The 23,766-nt window shown below is 38.7% G+C and overlaps 1 protein-coding gene across 3 annotated transcripts in view; it reads left to right on the top strand.

Annotated features, from left to right (window-relative positions):
• The window catches only part of WDR44 (WD repeat domain 44), a 29,401-nt gene extending 10,554 nt beyond the window's left edge, over nt 1-18,847 (top strand). For 2 of the 3 annotated variants that reach the window (XM_049827776.1, XM_049827775.1), the window contains exons 4-20: nt 1,354-1,981; nt 2,592-2,722; nt 2,819-2,911; nt 3,849-3,985; nt 5,589-5,672; nt 5,976-6,082; nt 7,051-7,202; nt 8,659-8,797; nt 8,893-8,957; nt 10,205-10,318; nt 11,154-11,276; nt 12,842-13,033; nt 13,197-13,298; nt 14,776-14,891; nt 16,334-16,461; nt 17,173-17,304; nt 17,759-18,847. In XM_049827776.1, coding sequence (XP_049683733.1) covers nt 1,354-1,981; nt 2,592-2,722; nt 2,819-2,911; nt 3,849-3,985; nt 5,589-5,672; nt 5,976-6,082; nt 7,051-7,202; nt 8,659-8,797; nt 8,893-8,957; nt 10,205-10,318; nt 11,154-11,276; nt 12,842-13,033; nt 13,197-13,298; nt 14,776-14,891; nt 16,334-16,461; nt 17,173-17,304; nt 17,759-17,853 — 2,538 coding nt within the window. In that variant the 3' untranslated portion in view covers nt 17,854-18,847. The remainder of the gene's footprint in view (nt 1-1,353; nt 1,982-2,591; nt 2,723-2,818; nt 2,912-3,848; nt 3,986-5,588; nt 5,673-5,975; nt 6,083-7,050; nt 7,203-8,658; nt 8,798-8,892; nt 8,958-10,204; nt 10,319-11,153; nt 11,277-12,841; nt 13,034-13,196; nt 13,299-14,775; nt 14,892-16,333; nt 16,462-17,172; nt 17,305-17,758) is intronic. The other variant, XM_049827777.1, reaches the window with a different exon arrangement.
• Nucleotides 18,848-23,766: the final 4,919 nt, after the last annotated feature.

Raw genomic sequence — 23,766 nt, forward strand, 5'->3', positions numbered from 1 at the left:
AGTGAACAGCTTTTGTTTCCTAACTTTCAAAGTATATTAAAGAAGAATGGAAATTAATCACTTTGGTTTTGTATTGGTTTTGGTAGTGCGGGGTGGTTACAGGGGTGGCTTCTGTAAGAAGCTGCTGGAAGCTTCCCCTGTGTTCGAGAGCGCCAATACCAGCCGGCTCTAAGACGGACCCGCCGCTGGCCAAGGCTGAGCCAATCAGTGATAGTGGTAACGCCTCTGTGATAACATTTTTAAGAAGGGAGAAAAAGCCGCTGGAGAGAGGAGTGAGAACATGTAAGAGAAAACAACCCTGTGGACCCCAAGGTCAGTGAAGAAGGAGGGGGAGGAGATGCTCCAGGCACCAGAGCAGAGATTCCCCTGCAGCCCGTGGGGAAGATCATGGTGAGGCAGGCTGTCCCCCTGCAGTCCACGGAGGTCCACGGTGGAGCAGATCTCCACCTGCAGCCTGTGGAGGACCTCACGCTGGAGCAGGTGGGTTCCCAAAGGAGGCTGTGACCCCGTGGGAAGACCACGCTGGAGCAGGCTCCTGGCAGGACCTGCGGATCTGTGGAGAGAGGAGCCCACGGAGCAGGTTTTCTGGCAAGACTTGTGACCCCGTGAGGGACCCACACTGGAGCAGCATGCTCCTGAAGGACTGCATGCTGTGGAAAGGACCCATGCTGGAGTAGTTCGTGAAGAACTGCAGCCCCTGGGAAGGACCCACGTTGGAGAAGTTCGTGGAGGACTGTCTCCTGTGGGAGGGACCCCACGCTGGAGCAGGGGAAGGGTATGATGAGTCCTCCCCCTGAGGAGGATGCAGCAGCAGAAAATAACATGTGATGAACTGACCATAAACCCCATTCCCCGTCCCCCTGTGCCACTGAGGGGGTAGGTGGAGAATCCAGGAGTGAAGTTGTGCTTGGGAAGAAGGGAGGGGTGGAGGGCAGGTGTTCTGAGATTTGGTTTTATTTCTCATTACCCTACTCTGGTTGACTGGTAATAAATTGAGTTAATTTTCCCCAAGCTGAGTCGGTTTTGCCCGTCATGGTAATTGGTGAGTGATCTCTCCTGTCCTTATCTCAACCCACAAGCCCTTTGTTATATTTTCTCTCCCCTGTCCAGCTGAGGAGGGGGAGTGATAGAACAGCTTTGGTGGGCACCTGGTGTCCAGCCAGGGTCAACCCACCACAGTTTTATTTTTCAGTTATGCCTATTTCTGCACCTAGGTGTCCAAAATTTTTAAACAAAATATATTTTGTATACAAATGAGTTCTTGTGAGTGTTGTACAGACTGATTGGTTAAGTGTGCCCTAGAAATGCCTGCTATTTAACAGCAGAATGGTTTGGGTTTTTTTTTTTTTTTAGATTATTGACAGTATTATAGAAGAAAGTCAGAAGGCACAACAACTGGATGACGATTCTTTAGCTTCTAGAGGGAAAGAACTGACTGTTCCAACTTCAGATGCAAATGCTTGGATCTCTGGAGCAGGTATTATTAGTAGTATTCCAGAAGTATTAGCTGCTAAAATATCATTACAAGAAGACCCTAGAGAACCGGTGTATCAGAGTGTGTGTAAGGACACTGAATTGGAGTCAGGGAAGATTTTGTTTACTTCTGAGCAACAGGAAACTCATAACATAACAAAAGTAACAAATGCAACTGACCATAAAATGGATGAAACTGAAGCACAAGAAGAAACATCAAAAAATGAGGACATAACAGACAAGAAAGAGGCAAATACTTTAGAACAAGTGGCTTCAGATTTGTCTACCAAAGACCTTTCTACAACAGAAATGCCTCCAGCAAAACCGCCAAGGCAGCTTACTGTAGAACCTGATATAGTTGCTAGCACGAAGAAGCCTGTCCCAGCACGGCCGCCACCTCCAACAAATGTTCCTCCTCCAAGACCACCACCACCTGCAAGGCCAGCTCCACCACCCCGGAAGAAGAAGAGTGAACTGGATTTTGAAGTGCAAAAACCTGTTTTAGAAGGCAAGTATTCTATGGGTTTAGTTATCTACATGGTTACTACTTTTGTGGTTTGAGTGAAGAATTGTTCAATCTTGTGATTTTAGTTTAGTTGACATGTAAATGAGGGGGAAAAAATTCTTCAACGATCTTAGCTTTACAGTGGTGAAATACCCTTTTGCATTACAAGTGTTCCTAATTCATAGACTTTCTTGAAAACTAATGCTTCCTACCAAAATAGCTACTTTTGTAGCAAGGAGAAGTTGCCTCATCAATACAGAAACTAAAAAAAGTTACACACTTCAAATAAAATGTGTGCAATCTGTGTTTGCATAGAAATACAAGTCAAGATGTAGACTGAGGTCTCATGAAAATGCATAATCCTGGGTTACTAGGGAAATGACAAAAAAAAATGTTAATAAAACTTAAGAGGACTAGGTGTGAAATTGTGCTTGTGTCTCCAACTATATGTGAAATATACAATTGATAAGGCAGGTTTGGTGGCAGTTGATGTTTAAAAAAAATCAGACTTGTCAGTGTTCAGGAGTGTAACTATAATGTTAGGATTCTAACAACCTGTAGCATGTCTATGGCAGGTGTTATGCTTTTCTTTCTAATATGAATCTCTCTTCAGTTTCTCGAGAGAACTTCACAGCTGGTGGTCTTTTAACTCCAGGTACAGTGACAGAGGGTGTGCCCAAAGATTCTCAGCCTTCTTTGGATTTGGCAAGTGCAACTAGTGGAGACAAAATAGTCACTGCACAGGTATTGGGAAATGGTTCTAAGTTCAATAACTGTAATATTTTCTATTACTTCAGTGTTACAGTAGAGATAATGTATTCTATGTCTGCATAATTTCAGGAAAATGGGAAAGCAGCTGATGGCCAAACAGCAAATGAAGTACTTGGACCACAAAGACCCAGGTCTAATTCTGGAAGAGAGCTCACAGATGAGGTATTAATGAATGTGTTCTGTACATAATAGGTTCTTCTGCTTGTTTTTCCAGTCTGTTGAATGAATTGGAGTAGTCACACGTCACTCCTTGTTCTCTGAACCACTACATGCTGTGAGTAGGGATGCAAGTAGGAACGATGGCATGCTGGCTTTGTCCACCTAAGCACTTTGTGGTCCCTGAGTCATATGTAGTATTAGCATTTGAAAGTGTGAGCTGTAATAGATCTGAAATGGTATGAGTTTGTGTCTGTAGCTGTGCAAACACATTACAAGATTTCAGTGTGAGGGAACACCAGCAAACTTGGCGTTTTGTCACGCATCTAAAAAGGGAAGGAGTCAGCAATAGGAGAAAGATTTTGCTAATATTAAAAAATAGTTTCTTCAGTTAATAACTTCCATTAATCCTGATGATGTTTTTGGGCTGCTGACAGTTTTTATTTGTGTTTATCTGTGTATAGCTTTTTTAACTATTGCTGAACAGATGTATATGTTCATGAGATGCTCCAAAAAACCCTTTTCCTTTGTAGTACTAGTTAGGTTTAAATGCTTTTTATCTGTAGGTAAAGGTTGTCTTTGACTAAATCTAAACTACAGCTGTTAGAATATCTGAAAGGGGAAGACTTCAATGTCTTTTAATTACATAATGTTTGATATTAGCATGGAACATGTCAGACTGGCTGATGTCTAGCCTGCATTTCTGATTTATGAAACTGAAGCTTGTGATGACATGTAATTGTTCATCTGCGTATAGTGGTTGATAATGTTTGCACTAACACACTAAAGGCAATTTTAACTTAGTCTTTATAAAATTAATATTTAGTGACCTACAGAATTTCCCATCAAGATAAATAATCTGTAAGATCAGGTGATTTCTATTTTGCTCTAGGTTTTGGAGTCTTATCAATCACCTTGATTTCACATCTTATTTTTTCCATAGGAAATTCTAGCAAGCGTGATGATAAAAAACCTTGATACAGGTGAAGAAATACCCCTGAGTTTGGCAGAGGAAAAGTTGCCAACAGGCATTAATCCCCTAACATTGCATATCATGAGGAGAACTAAAGAATATGTCAGGTATGAATGATGATAGGTTTCAGCTCTTTGATACTGTTGCTCTCATAGTTTTTGCATACATGGAGGCTGCTCTTATGCAAGTAAAGAGAGTCCCAATCCATCTGACTCATTTGAGTGCTAATTCCCAGTTCTTTGTGAACTAGGCTGTTTATTGAATTCTTTTAAGTTAACTAAAAGTTGATGATATTGCTGGAACTTGACAGGCAACTATGAAAATCCAGCTGAACTGCAGTTAGCATTTGATGTGCTAAATGTCATTTCTGTACTGAATTAAGCACAGTTTCTGTTCAAGTATTATATGTTGTTTATGCTACCACCTCCTGTAGCTTTTTTCAGTGCTTAATTTAGTAGACTTTGGTCCTCTGAAGATCTGTCGTCATCAGTATAGCTGACTACTTTGAGGTTTTCCTGCTCTCAACAGAGCTTTAGGCCCTTTTAATGTTTAAAACTGAGTCTGTAAACTTTGATAGAAAAATACAGTTTCTTAATGATCAGGAAATGGTGTCAGTCTAGTTGTTTTTTTTCAAAGGCCTAGATTTATGTGAATTTATACATCAGACAATTTTTAGGTTTTTTGTATTGCTGTATTATCACTGAAAAGCTCACTTCTGTAGAACTGTACTCTTCTGTTTCAGAATTAACCACTGTTAGTTTATTTGGTCTATGGAAAGCCAGGTATGAGAGCAAGGTGGCATGTTACCAGTTCCTAGTAATGTAATGTATTTTGTCTGCTCTTAGCTTTCAAAACGTCACAGTAAGCTTAAGTTTGATATTTGTGGAAAGGAGTAATGTATCTTTGGCATCTAGAGAGTGTATACAGTTTTACTATTGTGGTGGGTTGACCCTGGCTGGATGCCAGGTGCCCACCAAAGCCGCTCTGTCACTCCCCCTCCTCAGCTGGAACGGGGGAGAGAAAAATATAACGAAAGGCTCGTGGGTCAAGATAAGGGCAGTTTAATAAAATGATAGCAAAGGTCGCGCGCGAAAGCAAAGAAAAAACAAATGATGTTACTCTCTACTTCCCATCAGCAGGCGATGTCTGGCCACTTCCTGGGAAGCAGGGCTCCAGTACGTGTAGTGCTTGCTCTGGAAGACAAAAATGCCCCCCCATCCGTCTCCCTTCACTTAGCTTTTATATCTGAGCTGACGTCATATGGTATGGAATATCTGTTTGGTTAGTTTAGGTCAGCTGTCCTGGTTATGTCCCGTCCCAAGATCTTGCCCTGCCCCAGCCTGCCATTGAGGGGAGGGCAAAAATGTTGGAGAGACAGCCTTGATGCTGTGCCAGCACTGCTCAGCAGTAGCCAAAACACTGGTGTGTTATCAACACCTTTCTAGCTACAGAGCTGCAGAGCACAGTGCTATGAGGGCTGCTATAGGGAGTACTAACTCCATCTCAGCCAGACCCAATACAACTATCAAGATGCCGAAGAATTTAAAGATGTGTTTTATTACTTGATTAACATCACATCTGTGTTTTTTCCAATGTGTTACATGAAGGGATGAAGATGGATCCTAAAACGCAGATCTTGCTTTACTAATGTTTCATTCAGTTTGGATTTGTTATGATTTTGTATTAAACAATCACTTCTGTATTTCCTAGTAATGATGCAGCGCAGTCTGACGATGAAGACAAAATGCAGACACAGCAAACTGATTCTGATGGAGGGAGGTTAAAACAAAAAACGTAAGATGCTGTTTCATGTCCCTACAAACAAAAGGCAGGTTTTGTTCTAAGTTGAAGCTTCTCTTCTGACTTCTGAACAGCTTACTTTTTAAGTACGAGTGATACCTGAATTTATATAAGCCCCTTGCTCTGCAGTTGAACTGAAGATTACATGACAGCTGGCAAATTAAATGCTTATTTTTAAGAAGCAGTAATGGAAAGAGATAATACTGCATTTCAAATCAAAACTATTATTGATTCATAATAGCAAAAAATGAGAATATGCCAGTGTTATGTGTTGAAAAAGTGCTCTTGCTTTTTAAGGACGCAGCTGAAAAAGTTCCTTGGCAAATCTGTAAAGCGAGCAAAGCACCTTGCTGAAGAATATGGTGAACGTGCCGTAAATAAAGTTAAGAGTGTTCGAGATGAAGGTAAGTGACACTTTTTTTTTTAATAGGATAGTCTGTTTATCTGTGGGCTTCTAGGAATCAAAGCTGGCTGAGGGACATATACTGCTATATTCTACCACTGTACACTCAATGATGTGGCTTTTTAGAGTTAAAGCTTGTAGCTTGGTAGGCATTTTGAGACTAGCGGGTTACAAGGATGACTTCTTGTAAAGTAGTAGTTGAGAGACCTTTTCAGCTAAACCGGTTGAATACTATAATCTGTTAGAAAGCTGTCTAGATATCAAAATGTAAACTTTTTTGGAAAGTTATTCCAGCAAAGGTAGAAGTGGGGGTTGTCTTCATTACTTCAATAAAATCGGATGGTTTTCTGACAACCAGTGCCACCATTAGAATTCTCATATAGCTTGAGATCCTATTAGAAGATTTCCCAACTACAACTGAATTCTTCCCTTTGTGTTTCATCAGTGTTTCCTTCAGACAGACTTCTAGTACTGCCGTAAGCCAATCTAACCACAGCCTGAGATAAGTGCCACAGAACTGCTGCACTTTAGCATCTTGTGTTGCCACTGGCTGTTTTCCCCAGCTCTTTTGCAATTCTTATGCTTTGTGGGCAAATCACCAGGCCATTTCAGTGTATTCAGTCGGAAGAAACCAATACAATAATTTTCAGCACACATTAAACTGACAGAAATCACTTAGCGCAGGGTCTGCTGAATGCAAGACCCTGTGCAAAGAAAGGGGCAGAACAAAAATGGATAGCAGTTCTCATTTTGAGTGTTTAGTTTTTGGATTCATTGCAACACAATTAGTGTAGATGTATTTTTAGACCTTGATGCAACAGTACTTTTGTTTTGCTTTAAGATTTTAAAATTACCTATAAAAAATTGCTAATTCAAGACTAATCTGCTACCAGAAAAGTATTGGTAAATGCTTACTAGTAGAGTAAATGTGTGCTGCAATATGTACTGTTGACTTTGTGTTCCTCTTAGTCTTCCATACAGATCAAGACGATCCCTCTTCCAGTGATGATGAAGGGATGCCGTATACAAGACCCGTTAAGTTCAAAGCAGCACATGGCTTCAAGGGACCTTATGATTTTGAACAAATTAAGGTTGTTCAGGATCTCAGTGGAGAGCACATGGTAGGTTTCAAATTTTATCTGTAGCTTTGCTCAATCTGTTCAGCCTGAGATTCAACTTTTAATCTACTTGGTGACCTCCAGAATGACTGTCAGGTTTATGCTTCTTGAAGAGCAGTTTCATTCTGGAAGACAATATTCTGGCAAGAAATGAAAATTTGGCTGGTTTGATGAGATTTTCAGAAAAAAAAGAAGTCTGTAGATACTTCAGGGATTCTCCAGAACTTTTCCTTGACGAGTTTTGGTATCAAGTGGTACTTGGTTTCTTGGTTCCTGCAATTACAAATTTAGGCTGAAATAGGCTATGTTCCACTACCAGAACTGAGCACAGAGCAGCAAGTTTGACTTACACAGCAGCAAATAAACTAGTCTGCCTATTGGAATATGAACATAAGTATTGGACAGAAATACTAGACAGGTTCTGGAGGCAAAAGTGGGGAGAGATTAATGGGGTATGTAGAGCAGAATGGTAAGGAGGGGAGAGATAGGGATATGATATTTGCAGAGATGCCTGTGGAGAATAAGGCAGAAAAACTACCTATTCATCACTGTTGGAACTGTGCATGCTTCCCTGCAGAGTCTGAAATACATGCTAGTATTCCTGACTTCCAAGATTCTTCTCCTGCCAGCAACTGTCTGACAATTGAAACAGTCTCCCATCTTTAAGTGTTAGGCTAAAGGTAATGACCTACAGCAGTCAGTTTGGTGACTGGATATTTCAGGCTTGTCATCCACAACTAAAGTTTCCCATCCTACTGGTAATCCATCTGTGTTAGTTTCCATCATGCCAGTGTTTGACTTTTTAAAACCTTGGAAATTTTCCAAAAGCATCCTGAAAGGGTGCTAGGTTGGTGGAATCAAATGCCTAATAGCTGTTCATTAAATAACAGGAGGAAATGAAATACTGCTTGTCTGGTACTGTGTTTTATTGACTACTGATTCCTCGGACTTTGCAGTGGAGAAATAATTGTTGTCTTCACAGGCTTTGCAAAATCCTTATGCCAATTCTGAGTTTAACAAATATATGTAGTACTCATTTTGGTTGCCAGAATTGATGTAACCAAGCTCAATTTCCACTTTTTTTTTTAAAAAAAGTGTTAGCACAGCTTGAGTAACTTCAAGTGCAGCTACAAATCAAATAGCAGGTTATAAGTCACTCAGAACCCTGGCTGGCTGACTGTTACTAATCCTGTCAGTTTTATGTAGAATGCTGTGGTAGTGCTGAGCTCCCTTAACTCCTCTCCTACAGTAAACTGCCCTGTGGGCTGTTTCTTTCAGACTGTTTTGCAAGTATGTTACACAATCTACCAGTCTTAACAGTTACTTTTCAGTGTTTTGATCTACAATTTATTTTAGTTGTGGTATCTTGTATATGTCCTAAATCTTGTCAGTTGACATTACAGAAAGGCTTTTTGGTATGGAAAAAGGCACTTAAACAATGATCTCTTGATTTTGACAGGGTGCTGTTTGGACAATGAAATTTTCTCACTGTGGTCGATTACTTGCATCTGCGGGACAGGACAACGTAGTAAGAATATGGGTTTTGAAGAATGCTTTTGACTATTTCAATAACATGCGAATGAAGTACAACACAGAAGGTATCTTTCTATTCATTGCTCAAACTCTAAAATGCTAGAAATTCTATTATTTGGAAACTTAAGAGTTGACCATGGTGTTTCTGCCTGTGTTCTAGGCCGTGTGTCTCCCTCCCCATCTCAAGAGAGTCTGAATTCCTCAAAGTCTGATACTGATGCAGGGGTATGTATAGTAGTTATTGGGAGTGGAAGAGGTGGGGAGGGTCACATTTTTCTGTAGTGCCAGATCTTCATTGTTGCTTTATCCAAACACACATTAAAGAGTTCTTGGCTTGTGTCTTTGAGGCATGGACAAACTGTCTTATCAATAGCCATCTTCGGTCAAATACTGTTATCCCACGTGTATGGGTTGCAAGCAAGAAAGTATGTAACCAAACTTAATGCATTACAAAATCTGCAGAGCTTTGTTGTGGCCTTCTGCCAGAGTAGGTTTCTGAGTGAAATGCTAAAGGAGAAAAACCTACATTGTTGAATTTCCTGTCTTAGTGTTTTGCCTCAGAGCACTACTTATGGTTGACATCTGACTTGATGCAGTCTTTTCTGAGGAAGGTCAAACTGAACAATGGGATACTCAGAAGCATAATAAAACTTGATGTATTTAAATTTTTCAAATCCATGTAGAATAAAATGGAACATGACTGACGAAAATTAAGACACTCTTACCTGTAGAGAGTTCAGATACTTTAGTAAACTTCCCATTAAAATCAATGTATTTAAGGTGGGGTTTTTCTATTTTTTGTTTCCAGTAGTGAGAGAAACAAATGACAAAATCAGGGTTTAAGCAAAGATTTTAGCAGTAGCATTATTTAATGTGCCCTGTTTTGGCGGGAGCAGGAGGTGGGGGTGGCCCAGGAATCTTTCTTTACCTCAGGTAAATGAATGGGCTTGCTTAGCCATATACACCAAGGATGTTGTTTTGAGTGGGTTTTTTTGCTGGAGAGGTTTTATATAGGAACTTCTAGGGGTTTTTTTATTTTGTACCTGTTTGTTCTGAAAGGGTCTTTTATGAGGAAGTTACCATTCTTGATGTGCACTAGAAACATGGAAACTTTAACTCACAGTTTATATTCTAAATTGGAATGCAGTTTTCAAGGTCGATACACATTGTTCCAAAAGCTTATCTTCAGATGTCTGCTTAAATTGCTGTCAAGCTTATCCCACTGAATAAATGCTGTATGGATGAAAAAAGTAAAGCTGCTTAATTTTGGAATTTCAAGATAATGTTTTACAGCCCATTGTAACTTGAAATTTACTTTGGTTGTTTATTAGTGCAGTGTTGCTTATTTTGAAGTCCTAAGGGTTGTTCTTCAAACTGTTATTGGCCCTGTACTTTCTGTAAGCGGTATTTGCTTTATTGTTAACTTTTCCAGCTAACATTTTGTAACATGTTTCTATACATTTCTCTGATAGATTTGCAGTGGAGTTGATGAAGACCCAGATGATAAAAATGCCCCGTTTCGTCAACGACCGTTTTGCAAATACAAAGGCCATACAGCAGATCTTCTTGATCTTTCCTGGTCTAAAGTAAGGCAGCATAATGCAGACTACACAGTTCTGTGTTTTCATTGTTTTCTTTTGTTAATTGCCATTGGAACCATACATCTAAACAATTTGAAACAATCACTGAAGTTAAGAGAAGAGGTTTGTAGAGACAGCGCTTATTCCAGCCAAAATAGTTGGTATAACAAACTTCTTGGGCTTGTCTAATTAAAAGTCATCTTTTTTTAAAAAAAAATAAATCAAACTAATAACAATTACAATTGTGTATTCAATAGTGAAGTTAAATTGTTTACAGTTGGAGGAATTTCCATTGAGCTGTATGATTTCTGATGTATGGTATTATCGCTTCTCTTGTCTTCAGTATGCTTCACTCTTCTTGCAAAGTGTACAGATTCTAAAGTTGCTGAATATATACATATATCTTAAAATTAGAGAATTGGCTTGTGCTTAACTTTCAAAATGCTTCACATAAAGCTTATTCAATTAATTCTCCACATTGGAATACAACTGTAATTTTAAGAATGCAGTCTAGCTGAAGGATCTTAGGCAGGAGAGACTCTCACCCCTTCTCTGAAGCCTGTTGTGCTGTTTCTTCTCTGAGTACTTTAACTACTTTCCAAGTACTCATTTCCATTGAGATTATTCCAGAAAATTTTCTGTGACTAAGCATCATTATACTGGTCTTAAGGAAAGCACCAATCAGTAATGATAATTTGGATAAAATATTTTATCTGCAAGGATAAAATGTTGCATTTTATGGCAACAGAGAAATTGGTAAGGCTTTACCAATCAGATTGCTTCTGTATTTTTCTGTTACTTTTGTGTCTGTTAATAACCATGGAATTCTCTTGTTTCACAGAATTACTTCTTGCTTTCTTCTTCCATGGACAAAACTGTCAGATTATGGCACATATCAAGAAGAGAATGTCTTTGCTGTTTCCAGCATATAGACTTTGTCACTGCTATAGCATTCCATCCAAGGGTAAGTGTAATTGCCCTCTCTCTTCTAGAGAGGCAGAATTTAAAATTACAAGAGTCCTTCCCCTTTATTTTCAATTAAAAAAAAAAATAAATTGAATAATAGAGTTTGTGCACTTTAAAAATATCCCTATTGGATAATATTCTGGAACTTGTAAGTGTTCATCTTCACTGAACTTCACCAGGAGTGTTCATGTGGTTTAACCATTTGTAGGCTTGATGTGGAAAGTTAATTTTCTATTGGCTATAACACCGAAGCTGGTACAGTTCTGTGTAACTTTGTGAAAAGTCAGAATTTCCAATGGGGGATGTTGTGATTAAATTTTAGTGGAAAAAAAAAAATCACTGTGAAATTGAAGAGATTGTCCAGAGGTCACAGAATGCTTGGGAATGTTTAAAACTTGACAGGTTAACCCTCTACAGCCTGATGAAACTTTTGAGGCTGTCCTTGCTGTGAGCAGGGGAGGTGGACCAGAGCCCTCCAGAGATCCCTTCCAACCTATCTTATTTTATGATTTTTTTTTAAAAAAATATGGTAATAAAGCTTCCTGATGTTAATAAAACTTAAGTAGAGGAAGAGTGTTTTTCAGTGTTCCCTGAATATACACAACTGGTAGATGTATCAGGAACTCTGAAAGGAGCTTCTAACTCCTGGCGAGGTTAGTATTTTTCTAACTTATGTTGAGAGGGTAAAAGGTAACTGTGTTAACAGTGAGCAATTTTCTAACTTGAGGTATTGTTGTGGTTTAAGCCCAGCCACCAACTAAGCACCACGCAGCTGCTCACTCACTTCCCCCCCTACCCAGTGGGATGGGGGAGAGAATCAAAAGGAAGAAGGTGAAACTTGTGAGTTGAGATAAGAACAGTTTAATAGGACAGAAAGGAAGAAACTAATAATGATAATAATAACAATAATAAAATGACAATAATAATAAAAGGATTGGAATATACAAAACAAGTGATGCACAGTGCAATTGTTCACCACCACTTTCTGGCTGATGCCCAGTTAGTTCCAGAGCAGTGATTTTCCCCCCCGCCCAGGCCAACTCCCCCCACTTTATATGCTAGGCATGATGTCACATGGTATGGAATACCCTTTTGGCCAGTTTGGGTCAGCTGTCCTGGCTGTGTCCCCTCCCAGCTTCTTGTGTTCCTCCAGGCTTCTTGCTGGCTGGGCATGAGAAGCTGAAAAACCCTTGACTGAGTATAAACACTATGTAGCAACAACTGAAAACATCAGTGTGTTATCAACATTCTTCTACTAAATCCAAAACATAACACTATACCAGCTACTAGAAAGAAAATTAACTCTATCCCAGCCAAAACCAGGGCAGGTATACACACTGCATATGTGTAATCTTGTCAAAAATCTGTAAGAAACTGATCTCCATTTACCAGTAATTTTAACATGGTCTTTTCAGCCTTCTTAAACATTATGATCAATTCAGATGAGAACTCTTATTTGGGAGGTTCTGGAGAGAAGCTGTTTGGAAATGGGACTGGAAGGTTTTAAGGAAATCAGAGCATCCTCATAGCACAAGCGGTGATTAACGTAGTGTGTCCTCTCAGGATGACAGGTACTTCTTGAGTGGTTCATTGGATGGGAAACTTCGACTCTGGAACATTCCTGACAAAAAAGTGGCATTATGGAATGAAGTAGATGGGCAGACAAAATTGATTACAGCTGCCAACTTCTGTCAGAATGGCAAATATGCTGTCATAGGCACGTATGATGGAAGATGCATCTTCTACGACACAGAGGTAAAAACTTTTTCAGGCTATGTATTTTTTTAATGTTAAATAACAAATAAATTTAAAAGTTATGCTTATTTAAATACCAAGAAACAAACCTATTAGAACTTGAAACAAGATAAAGTTTTTTCACAATTATTTCAAATCAGGGTACATTTTAATATCTTTTCAGCACTTGAAGTACCATACACAAATACATGTGCGTTCTACCAGAGGCCGAAATAGAGTTGGAAGAAAAATTACTGGCATTGAACCCTTGCCTGGAGAAAATAAGGTACTGTCTTTCAGTGCAACTTTGGCTCAGTACTGGAGTCTGATGTTTATATCTAACGCTTAGTAAGTTTGTGCTGAGTCTTGTTTGTAGTCACTGACTTAAATCAGAAGTCTTTTAACACTACTAAAATGAACACTACTCTTTGCTGATTGCTAATACAATACTAAATAGTGGTAAAATAGAATTTTTTTTAAATGATGTTATGCTCTGATTAATGCAAAGGTGAGAAAATGCTTACAGATGGCTTTCAGTGAAAACTTCCTTGGCATAACTAACTTCTCTCGAATTTAATATTCATTTAGAAATGTACTTTATGCAGAAGCTGAAAAAATGCTGAAAGCTCAAAAGCTGTTATCCAAACAAGTGTACTCTGTTTTTCAGAATCAGTCCTTTTGTTTACCTTCAGTCTAAACTGAAATCTTATTTTGTGAAAGGGTCAAATTCTCATCAAGCAAAGTGCTGTTGAATATTAAAGTCATAATCTAAAGCTGGAAAGTTTCTCACTTGTATATAAAGTTTCAGGGGTGATGTGGGGTGAACAACTGGCTCTATTAAAGTAGTAGATCACCAGCTGTTATCACCTATATTGTACTTTTATCAATGACACAGAAATTGCTTAATTTCAAAGACATGCAGAAGATTCAGAAATCAATAGTGCTTTGGGGTTTGTATCAGATGCTGTGTGTTGGCATGTTAGATGATGAAGTAAAACACAGCTCAGCATGAACTCTTTTGAAAACAAATAGGAAGTTCTGTAATCTGATGGTGTTCCAAGAGTTGTCACAACTTTGTTGCATAAATTATTAGATAAGTAGGGGTTGGTATTTGTTTGGCTACTCTGCTATATCCTTTTCCTAGTGTCATCTTGAGACTTACTGCTAACCTACACTCTGCTCTGCTTCTAAGGTACCATGAAAGGGCTAATCAGCTGAATGCCCTTATGCATTTTGACAACCCTTTCATAGACTTCTCTGTTCCTTACAAGTACATTTAAGCTTCTGATCTGAAAAATGTGAAAAGGAATCAAACTCACATCAACCAAGAAAAGCCCAGTTTGTTTACATAGCAGATAATGGCCTCTGATCTGTGCTTCATGACTGATAGGTCATGACTCCAGAAATTTACCTCACCAGAATAGCTGCTCTGCTATATTATTGTGGAATGTGTTCCAAAATACTCTTTGCAAATTGATGACTGTTCTTTGGCCCCACATTTTACTTCAGTAAATACAGCTGTTCTGGTTCAGACCAGTCAGGATGATCTTGATGGTGAAGTTGTGTTCTGTCCATTGAGAGAAGATGGGAGAGAAAAATGTCATTGTCCTAAATCTTGTTCTGCTTCTTTGGGCATATTATTTGTCTGTGTCACTTTTTTTAATCAAACAGACTGGAATTCTGACTGTTTGAATGAACTCTGTTGCTCCTTCTTGGACAGGCTAATGGTTTCCACTCCTAAATTTTATTTATTTATTTTCTAGATACTAGTGACATCAAATGATTCCAGAATCAGATTGTATGACCTAAGAGATCTGTCTTTATCGATGAAATACAAAGGTTATGTCAACAGCAGCAGCCAAATCAAAGCCAGTTTTAGGTAAGACAGTATTATAACAGTGGAGTTGTTGGATTTGGGAAATGCTGTGGCTGAAGGACAGAGGCTTTTGTTTAAATAATCTGTTTGCTTTGGTATGAAACTGAGCCTTTGAAATGTTACTTGGCTCAGAATACAAAGGTAACTAAAGGCTCTGGTCAAGAATGACAAAGCTGCCTATGAGCAGGGAGCTTCTGTGAGTGAGTGAATCCTTTTGTGTTGACAGTATGATGCATGTTCATTACTATTGCTGTAAATGCAGGAACTGTGCTAGAACTGGTGGGGCTGGGACACCACTTCTTTTCTCTCCTCTGTGATAAATAGGTTTTATTTCCTTAATTTTGTCAGGTATTGTGGCAGATGTGTTGGTCACCCAACTGTTGCCCAAGGCTGTTGGTCACTGCCTGTGTATCATCACTGTCAGGAAACAGCCAGCTAATCTGAGTTGGAATTCTTTTTTCTTCTTTCTCTGTGCTGGCCTAGGATGCTTTTCTGAGTTTGAGTACATTACTGTGACTGCCATGGAAATACTGTTTTTTAAGGTAGTAAAAGAGATAGAGTAGAGGGAGAAGAATATTTGTTCTATTCCCTCTTTGGGTGTTGCAGAAGCTGAAGGGAAAAAATGTTTGGGTATCTGTTTAATCTGGATGTTTGAGCGGAGGAGGGCGGCAGTGCTTAAGGAATAATGCCAGGTTTAATCTTGATTGTCAGCTGTTGGCCTTGGTCAGCCTTAAAGATCCTTTCACAGTATTTCACAGAATGGTTGAGGTTGGAAGGGACCTCTGGAGGTCATCTTGTGCAGCCTCCCTGCTCAAGATTTAATTTCCCAAATTAAGTCATTTCTACTTACAGGGCTGTAGCATAGTTAGTGTTAGATTTTAGATATGTGGCATACTCATGCAGTAAGTAAAATAAAAGTAAGTATTTGAGTTGGATTTGCAGGTACTGTTTTGTCTCTGTCACTGTGTATTATACAGTCACATGGTTACAATCTCGCTGAGTATCTTTTATCTTCTATCTGTGTGTGTGTGGGGGGGTCCATGATTATATTGTAAACAATTCCTGTTACACAGTCTCAGATGTTCACACAGGTTCTGGACTCAAACAGAGGCAAATTGCACTTAAAGTTTATGCCATTTTCTTGTTGCTGATTATAGCTGTTAGATTAACCCTCTTTTGTGTCGGAAGATGCAGGAGAACAGCTGCTGTGTGCTATTCATAAGAACTATTTTTTCTTCCAGAGGGAGAGCATCAGGAAGCTTGCATGCACATTCATTTAAGGACTGTGTATTTTTTTTGAGCTGCAGTCGTGAAAATTAAGGATCAGTTTGAACTGTGAATTTAGCCTGATTGCACTTGTAAAGCTGCAGGTCATCTGGAGGGCTATTGTAATGGTAGTTTGAACAGCTAAGAAAAGTAATGTTTTTCCTTCTTTGAATCTTTAGCCATGACTTTACCTACATTGTAAGTGGTTCAGAAGACAAATATGTTTATATTTGGAGTACATACCATGACTTGAGCAAGTTTACATCTGTAAGAAGAGACCGTAATGACTTCTGGGAAGGCATTAAAGGTAAAATTCAACTTGTGATCTTTGTTTTATCGAAGCTTGTATGATTTCAAAAGTTAAATATTTTTATCATCTAGTTCTTTATTTGCTCAGCAGTGCTGTTCATGTAGTTTGAACAAATGTTAGCCATATGCATTGTAATTGGTGGATTTTCAATAAGTGAACTGTCAGAAAACCTTGTCCACAGGAAACTCTCTACAGATGCATAATTGGGATGGCAAGAGACAGAGTAGCTAAGAGTTTTTGTCCAGCTTCAGTAAGAGATTCTGAATGAATGTAATGTTTTGCTGGCAGAACTTGATTGTATAAGTGTAGAAATTAAAATAATTATCAATCCTTAGATCCTTTATGGAAAAGTGACTTTGAAAACAAATGCAAGCTTTTTTCTTTCATGGCAGGATTTAAAATAAAAAAAAAAAGAAAGAAGAGCAATTCTTTTATCTCCTCCACACATACGCAGTTTTGGGGAAATGTTTGGGCCATGTTTATATCAAATGTGTTGGAGCTCTTGCCAGTTAGTTTTGGGCATTTCCAGGAACTTCGGAGATCCCTAAGCTTATAAAACAATGACAAATGCTCCTTGAATGATAAGCTTATCTGGTGCCACTAGCACTGAGATTCTTGGATATTTACTAAAATATTTATGCCTCCTATTCTTGTAAAATTAACAATTCCTTGAAACAAAGTAATCAAACTTGGATTGTTTTCCTGAAGCGCATAATGCAGTGGTCACATCCGCGATTTTTGCTCCCAATCCTGGTTTGATGGTGTCACTGGATACTTCTGAAAAGCAAGAAACTGAAAGTAAGGGAGAAGATTCTGAAACATCAGATACCATACCCTCTGGTAGGTGTTTAAGATGAGCTCTGCTTAATACCATGGTATGAGGAGGAAAAGATTATGAAGAATACTTTCAATTTGGGAGGAGGGTTTATTGAGAAGAAAAGTCCTTACAGGGGCATGGATATATATTCCTACCTTAGCAGTTGAACATTTTAGCATCTGTTGCATTCTTAAAACCTGAGAGAATGTGAAGCGAGGCTCATGGCTATTGTCCTGTGTAGTTTAGGATTATTCTTTTTGCACTTGAGCTATTAGGAGGTAGAGCTGTACCATCATATAATGAAAAAGTCCCTTTCCTAGCAATGCAGATGTTTCTTGAAGTATTGGCTAGATAACAGGAATGTGATAGAGGAAGAAGGGTGTCACAGTGATAGCTTATCTTTTAATGAGAGCTTGATTTTTATATTTTTATTTTTTTTTTTAATTAACTAACAGTTTATTCTCTTTCCTTATCAAGGAGCTTTGAAGACAGATCACACAGAAGTGCTTTTATCTGCTGACTTTACTGGAGCAATCAAAGTCTTCATTAACAAAAAGAAATATGTATCTTAGTTGTTTTGCAACTGACAGCATAAAGCTATGGTACTGTGGGATTAAAATTCCATAAATAATGCGGGCAAAAGTGAAGTATCTAATATAATAATGTTACAGGCTGATTTTATTTTTTAAATCTTTATTTTAAGGCTACTCAAATATTGGAACCTTGGAAAGCAGTGTCTACTTATTAACACCTGGGCTTGTAGAATAGAAAGGAATGTGTAAGAATAATCCTGCCAAACATTAGATTCTAAACTTTCTATGAACAGTTGTTTTGCAACATAATTGTGAACCTGCACAGGTTTCTGCACGAAAACGTATTCACACATGTGTGTGCCTTTTGGTTACATGCACTAATTTGAACATATATCAAAAGGATTTTAGTGCTGCTTCTGGCCACTAGATGTCAGGAATGGGGATGGGAAAGGAAGGTTGGAGGTATGTCTGGAAAAATGCTGAATGATCTAGTCTGATCTTTGCACAAAATTCCATTTGAGAAAGATTTTGAATTTGTAGTTGCTAATGTCAGAATTTTAAGTTATGCAAGTTTTTGATGGGTCAGCAATCATGTGTAAATGTTTTTATAAATTTCTCTACTTCAGGACGTGAAAATTTTTTGTTGTCTTTTAATTGTTGTGGACTTTAGATTCCTTTCTTATATATAATTTTTTTGCACACTGGAGCACAATACTTGTGTAAAGAATTCTCTCATTCCTTGTTCACGGGCACCAGGATATATTCACCTTCCAGATAAAATTAAGCTGCATTAGAAAGTTCTTATATTTTACAACTATGTAAAATAAACTGTTTACATTTTTTAAGCATTGTAGCTTAAAATTTTAAGTTCTTCTCGTTTGTTTAGTGCCACTGAATTTTGAAAGTCTTTGTAAATATTCATATAAAACACCTATGAAGTAACATTCTGGGCATCATAACCCATGAAATGTTATTGATGGTCAAGTGTTTCAGAGAACAGATGTATCATTAAACTTGGTCACACACTTGGAAATTGTTGCTTCTTTTCCATTTTGATTCATAAATTTGCCTTTTGTCTTAAGTAGTTTTGACATGTTTCTTGAATCATTGATCTTGCATGCACTTGTTAACTTTTGAGTTCTACTTTTCCTGATCTTGTCACTTTTTTGATGACAGCTTTCTTTCTGAAGTGAAGGGGAATGGAGTACTGCAACTGGATATTAAGCAGAATTAAGAGTAGTTATATGATAGTTTAGTGTGAGGAGGAGACTTCAAAAGTGTGTAAAGAATCCTCCACTTCCCATTAGTGGAAGACTGAAGGCATGCAAAGGCAGGAAATGAGTCTCACTCTCCTTTTAATTCTTTTTTACTTAGGTGAATTTGACCATGACTTTGTGTAAAATTGTCTTGAATAAGAAAGGCAGTTACAAGGGGTATATCATCAGACAAAATAAATACAAAAATGGTACACACTATATAAAATTATTTTCAGTTGGCACAGTTGGAGTAAGCTTGACTGTCAGATTTGAAAATACCTGTATAGATGAGACAAGCTGAACTCTCTCAAGACTTTTTGTTACTTTGAGCTCCACTGAATTGACGGAAGCGAGGAGATGGCACAAGACGACATATGGTTTGTGACTCCAAAAGTGAGTTTCGGTAATAGGTTATATATGTAGAAGACTGTAATTGACTGTGATTCCCGTGAGCTGATCACAGACACTTCTGGAGTTTGCTACAGTTACTCTGCGTATTTAGTGACAAATGCAAGCTAAGAAGCTGCTTTGTGCAGTGCAAACACCATCACTTTGCTTACAGGTACCTTCTCTCTAATGTCTTGGCACATAGGGCCGTCCCATCTCTGGAACTAGAAGCTCAGTCTGGAGAAAGAGGTGTATGGGCTTTGCATTGGTTTTTTGGGGGTATGCTTATTTTTTTAGGTCTGCTGCTGTGCCATTCCCGCTTTCCTCATATTATAGTTAAAACAAGAATTGCAAAAATTAGTAATGAGTAACAGGAAGAGGGAGCATTTATTAGCTGGTAAGAAATACAAATAAAAGGATGGGTGCAAGCCCAGATTTTCAGAGTTACTGAAGACCTGGCTCGCATCAACATACAGTATTTATCATAGAATCATTTAGTTTGGAAAAGACCTTCAAGATCATCGGGTTCAACCGTTAACCATGCCCACTAAACCAGGTCCTGAAGTACCCTGTCCACTCGCTTTTTGAATATCTCCAGGGATGGTGACTCAACCACTTCCCTGGGCAGCCCATTCCAATGTTTGACAACCCTCTCAGTAAAAATTTTTTTCCTGATATCTAACCTAAATCTCCCAACTAAGTGGGCTTCAGGAGGTATCCTGCAACGTTAATGACATGCATCTTGGCAGGTTGTTTTAAATGTTCTACACAAAAAGTCTCCTCTGTAACCTCTTAACAGTCTGAATGTTTTGGATTTTTTTTACATTTTAAACATGACTGCTTTGGAGACCTAAGCTGAAATGGTAGTTTCAACTTGTAGCTGCCAGAAGCTCTAGTAAGGTGTTGTGTTGGACCTGTTATGTACTCAGGTGATCATAAAAAAGGTTATTGTTGTTGTTCATTATCCATGATCTTGTGCAGGCAGTAAACAAAGCTGATCCTGAGGAAGATGTTTGACTTCCATTTATCTTGATGTGTAGCTTCTAATGCTCACAGTTCTGGCGCTCTTCTGCAGTGATCTAACATCCTCTATGCTTTTTCCCTAGTTGAACTGTTGCACGTTTTTAATGGTTCGGAAATCAGTGCCTTTTTTCCCCCCTCTCCTTCCAAAAGTTGCATCACTTAAGTGGTATTCCAGTCAGAGTGGTGCTGCGTCTGGTCTAATCTTGTCCACTACTGGGTCTTAAGGCTTGTCTGGTACCTTACACAGCTGGGTTCTGCTTTTGTCTAGAGCATCCAAGTTCTCCTTGCAGGTAAATGTTAAGTTGCAGGTAAATGTCAGTTACTCTGCTGAGCCCGTTTTGTTCAGTCAAGTGCCTTCACTGTATGTACATCAGGTTGTGCCCTTGCACTGGGAAGTGATGTTCCCTCGAGCACAAGCAGAGCATGGGTAGAAGTCTGTTAAAATGAAACACTTCCCTTTGTGCTGGGGGGTTCCTTTCTGGACTGCTTCTTCCAAGGGCCTACTTAACCTTTTGTTCTTTAACAGAAGTTGTTGACATCCATGTAATCAAAATTCTGCTTACAGAATATTGTTGAGAATTCTTAGGAGGCAGAAGCAAGGAATTGCCATTGTAGAGGACCTTGATGCAGGAGATAAAATGAGCTGACTGGAGTGTTGTAGATCTCTTGAACTCTTCCCTTCAACACCTAATTTCTACTGTAACTGGTTCCTGTCAGCTTGTTCTGGCAGCAAGCAGCTATGAATGGAAACAAAGCTCTTTCTCTGCTACCTTTGTCTCACTGCTGGGCACCAAGCCCAGTGCATGTGCAGAGGACAAAAACAACAGTTCAAGTAGATGAACAATGCTAAAATTTGATTTTTAAATGCTGCACGAGTCATGTTTTCTCAAGTTAAAAAGGGTGGGGGTATTTGTTTCTTTTGGTTGGTGACATTTTTGGTTTTTTAACTGAAAGCAATGCTGAACTCAGCCACTGACATGATGCTAGCACTATTAAATATAAGAACATTAGCCATAGACATGGCAGAATCGATTCATCGGGCACAGGGAAAGCTGCTGTATGCTTTTTTTTTCTGCCTGCCATTAGCAATTTGCTGCACATGTGTTCAGGAAAATGTTGGAAACTGGCCACTCTTCAAACTTGACTCAGAATGAACTTGTGAGTGTAAGTGAATGCTAAGCTGCTATTTTCTGAAGCAAACTTGCATGCTGCTTTTTACTGGAATATCAAGCAATGCAATATTTGTATTTTGTCAATGTCTGGTTTCTATGTATTTTTTCTCTCTAGTTATATATATGATAGATTATGGTGTTTGTTTGAGAACTGCATATAAGCACATTGCTTCATTTTGTGAATGTGGGAACAAACTGGAAGGCTGTAGGGGGACTGTTGACTAGTTCTGAGGACATGGTATACTGGAGTCGTGATTCCAGGTTCTTTATGCTAATGGCTATAGCTGCTACTTCTGCTTTCCTAGTATTTTGCTAATAGTGTTGGCCTGCTGCCAAGATGCTACAGAGGCTTTTTAATTCACATGATTAGAAACTGGTCATTTCTTCCTGTATGTGCTTCAGTGACAGTGCTTCAGGCTTCTGTGTGGAAATCTGATCAGAATATAATGCTAAGTAAATGGAGCACGATAAACTAGTGAAGCCAAGTGCTACGTACAAAAGAACAGACAAAAAGGCCATTCAGAAAAGGACCTGAGTACTTGTTTAAGCCTGTGGGTAAATTTTTCTTCAACAGCGGTAAGTGAAGAGCATATGCTTAGAGGTGTGCAAATAAATTTTTGCTTCCAGTAACTGCAACTCCTTTGACTTTTGTAGGGTTCATGCATAAATTTAAGCATACCCTTAAGTACCCTTCTGAATAAAGGCTGTCATTGTATTATGGCGATTATCAGAACAGCTTGCTACAGAATCACACAATACTCAAGGTTCAGGGAAACCTCTGGTGCTCCCCCCCCCCCCCTTGCTCAATTGGGGCAGAGGAAGTTGCACAGGACCATGTCCGGTTGGGCTTTTAATATCTCCAGGGGTGGACACTCCACAGTTGTTGCAGTAGGTAACCTGTCCCAGTGTTTGACTAGCCTCACAGCAAGTGTTTTCTTGTCGTGTCTCATTCTTTTTCTACTTACTTCCTCTGGTTGTATATCTAAATGTTCCAATGCTATTTTTGTCTTTTTAGTCCTACTGGGCTTTGCTTAGGTGAATTTGTGTTTAAGTTGCTCAGTTCTTCAGGCTCTGTTCTTTTGGACATAACTGCTAAATTGTCTGACCCAAAGTTGGGATCAGTGTTGATCAGTGTCTTTAACAGTCACTTCATGTTCATCTCTGGCTTTTCAGTGTTTTTAGCCTCAAGACTTAGCTTCATGGAAATCTCTGAAAGACCTCGTGCAGTATTTTCTCAAACTCGGCACTGCTGGAGCTTCCTCTAAACTGTTGTCAGTTAAAGGGCTCAACAGTTGTGTACTTGCTCAGGAAAAACTCTTCTAAAACTTATTACAAATTCAGTAAGTTCTTACTGAGATCACACTTTTTGCAAGATGTTATAGACACTCAGAATTGCATTATCCACAGTGCTACTCAGATTGGACTTGGATTTGTTTTGGGAAAATTTGTGAAAGGTGGGGTTTAAGACTGCAGTGGAGTTGGTTTTCCCCAGATTACATGGTAAGCTAGTAGGTTTTATGCCTGTACCCATGGTGATGATTTTTCTAGTACTAGAGGTGAGCACAGTGTCAAACATGTTCAGTATTTCCCCGGTATGTGTGCTACAGCTGCTAGGGTTGTCTGAGAAGGACATAGACTCCTCCAAAAATGCATAATATTTCTCTAGTTCTGTCATCTGTCACAGGTGTAGGTAAGATTCTTCTTACTTGCCACAAAACATGTTAGTATATTCCCAGTTATTATTTGGCACTCTACTTTTAATTTCTTCTGCAACAGAAACAAGTAATAATTGATGAGTGAATGTGTGCATTTACTTAAATTTAAATTTGTTTTTCTTTTTTCTCATAGTAAACTGCTGCATATTTGTGTTTAAAGTGGTCAAGCTTGGAAAAAATGTGATTTCAAATGAGAAATAGGCTAATTCAGAGCAGAAACAGACCTTAAAGACCTCTTGTACTTTGAAGAAAGAAAACCTATAAGGAATATGTCCTGTCAAATGTTGCTGAGCATTCTAAAAATCGGTAAGATTAGGTGGGCTTTTTTCTTAATTCTAAAGATATGGCAGCCGATAGGAGGACATGCTTTTGGATCTCATTTTGATAGACAAAACTAAT

The sequence above is a fragment of the Accipiter gentilis genome, chromosome 24, assembly GCF_929443795.1.
Source record: "Accipiter gentilis chromosome 24, bAccGen1.1, whole genome shotgun sequence".
Classification (NCBI taxonomy): domain Eukaryota; kingdom Metazoa; phylum Chordata; class Aves; order Accipitriformes; family Accipitridae; genus Astur; species Astur gentilis.